Here is a 452-nt window from a genome sequence, read left to right as displayed (position 1 = left end):
AAGAGATGGTAATCCGACGGTGCCAAGTCTGGAGAGTACGCTGGATGCGGGAGAACTTCCCATTCAAGCTCTAGAAGTGTCTACTTCACGCTTTTCGCGACATGCGGTCGAGCGTTATCATGCAACAAAATGATTTTGCATCGATTGTTGGCTACGGATGATCATTTTCAATCGATTGGAAAATCTCTTTGGCGTCGAGAAATCTAACCTGTGAGGATTGAATCACTTTCAGCGATGTCTAAATTACAAAAGACATATGACTTCATCGTCGAAACTCGCCAGTGTTGGAGCCAGCACTCTCTAGTAGCGAGCGGCAGGAATTAAGTTCAACACCTAATAAAAAAACCCGAAAAATAAAGCGTTTTATAGTCTACTTACACGAAAATAAAACACGTTTTTCATTGTTGCAGTAAAACCATTGATAGTTCAAATCCTGACGAAGGAAACGAGAG

General features: G+C 41.8%; 1 protein-coding gene across 1 annotated transcript in view; it reads left to right on the top strand.

Moving 5' to 3' along the window:
* Window positions 1-452, top strand: part of LOC108731432 (hemicentin-2) — a 112,934-nt gene that overhangs the window by 83,881 nt on the left and 28,601 nt on the right. The window contains exon 5 of the mRNA XM_018461765.1: window positions 411-448. Coding sequence (XP_018317267.1) covers window positions 411-448 — 38 coding nt within the window. The remainder of the gene's footprint in view (window positions 1-410; window positions 449-452) is intronic.

The sequence above is a fragment of the Mycetomoellerius zeteki genome, unplaced genomic scaffold, assembly GCF_001594055.1.
Source record: "Mycetomoellerius zeteki isolate Tzet28-1 unplaced genomic scaffold, Tzet1.0 scaffold128, whole genome shotgun sequence".
In the NCBI taxonomy this organism is placed as follows: domain Eukaryota; kingdom Metazoa; phylum Arthropoda; class Insecta; order Hymenoptera; family Formicidae; genus Mycetomoellerius; species Mycetomoellerius zeteki.
The sequence above is the reverse complement of the archived record's forward strand: the minus strand, read 5'-3'. Positions and strand labels throughout refer to the sequence as shown.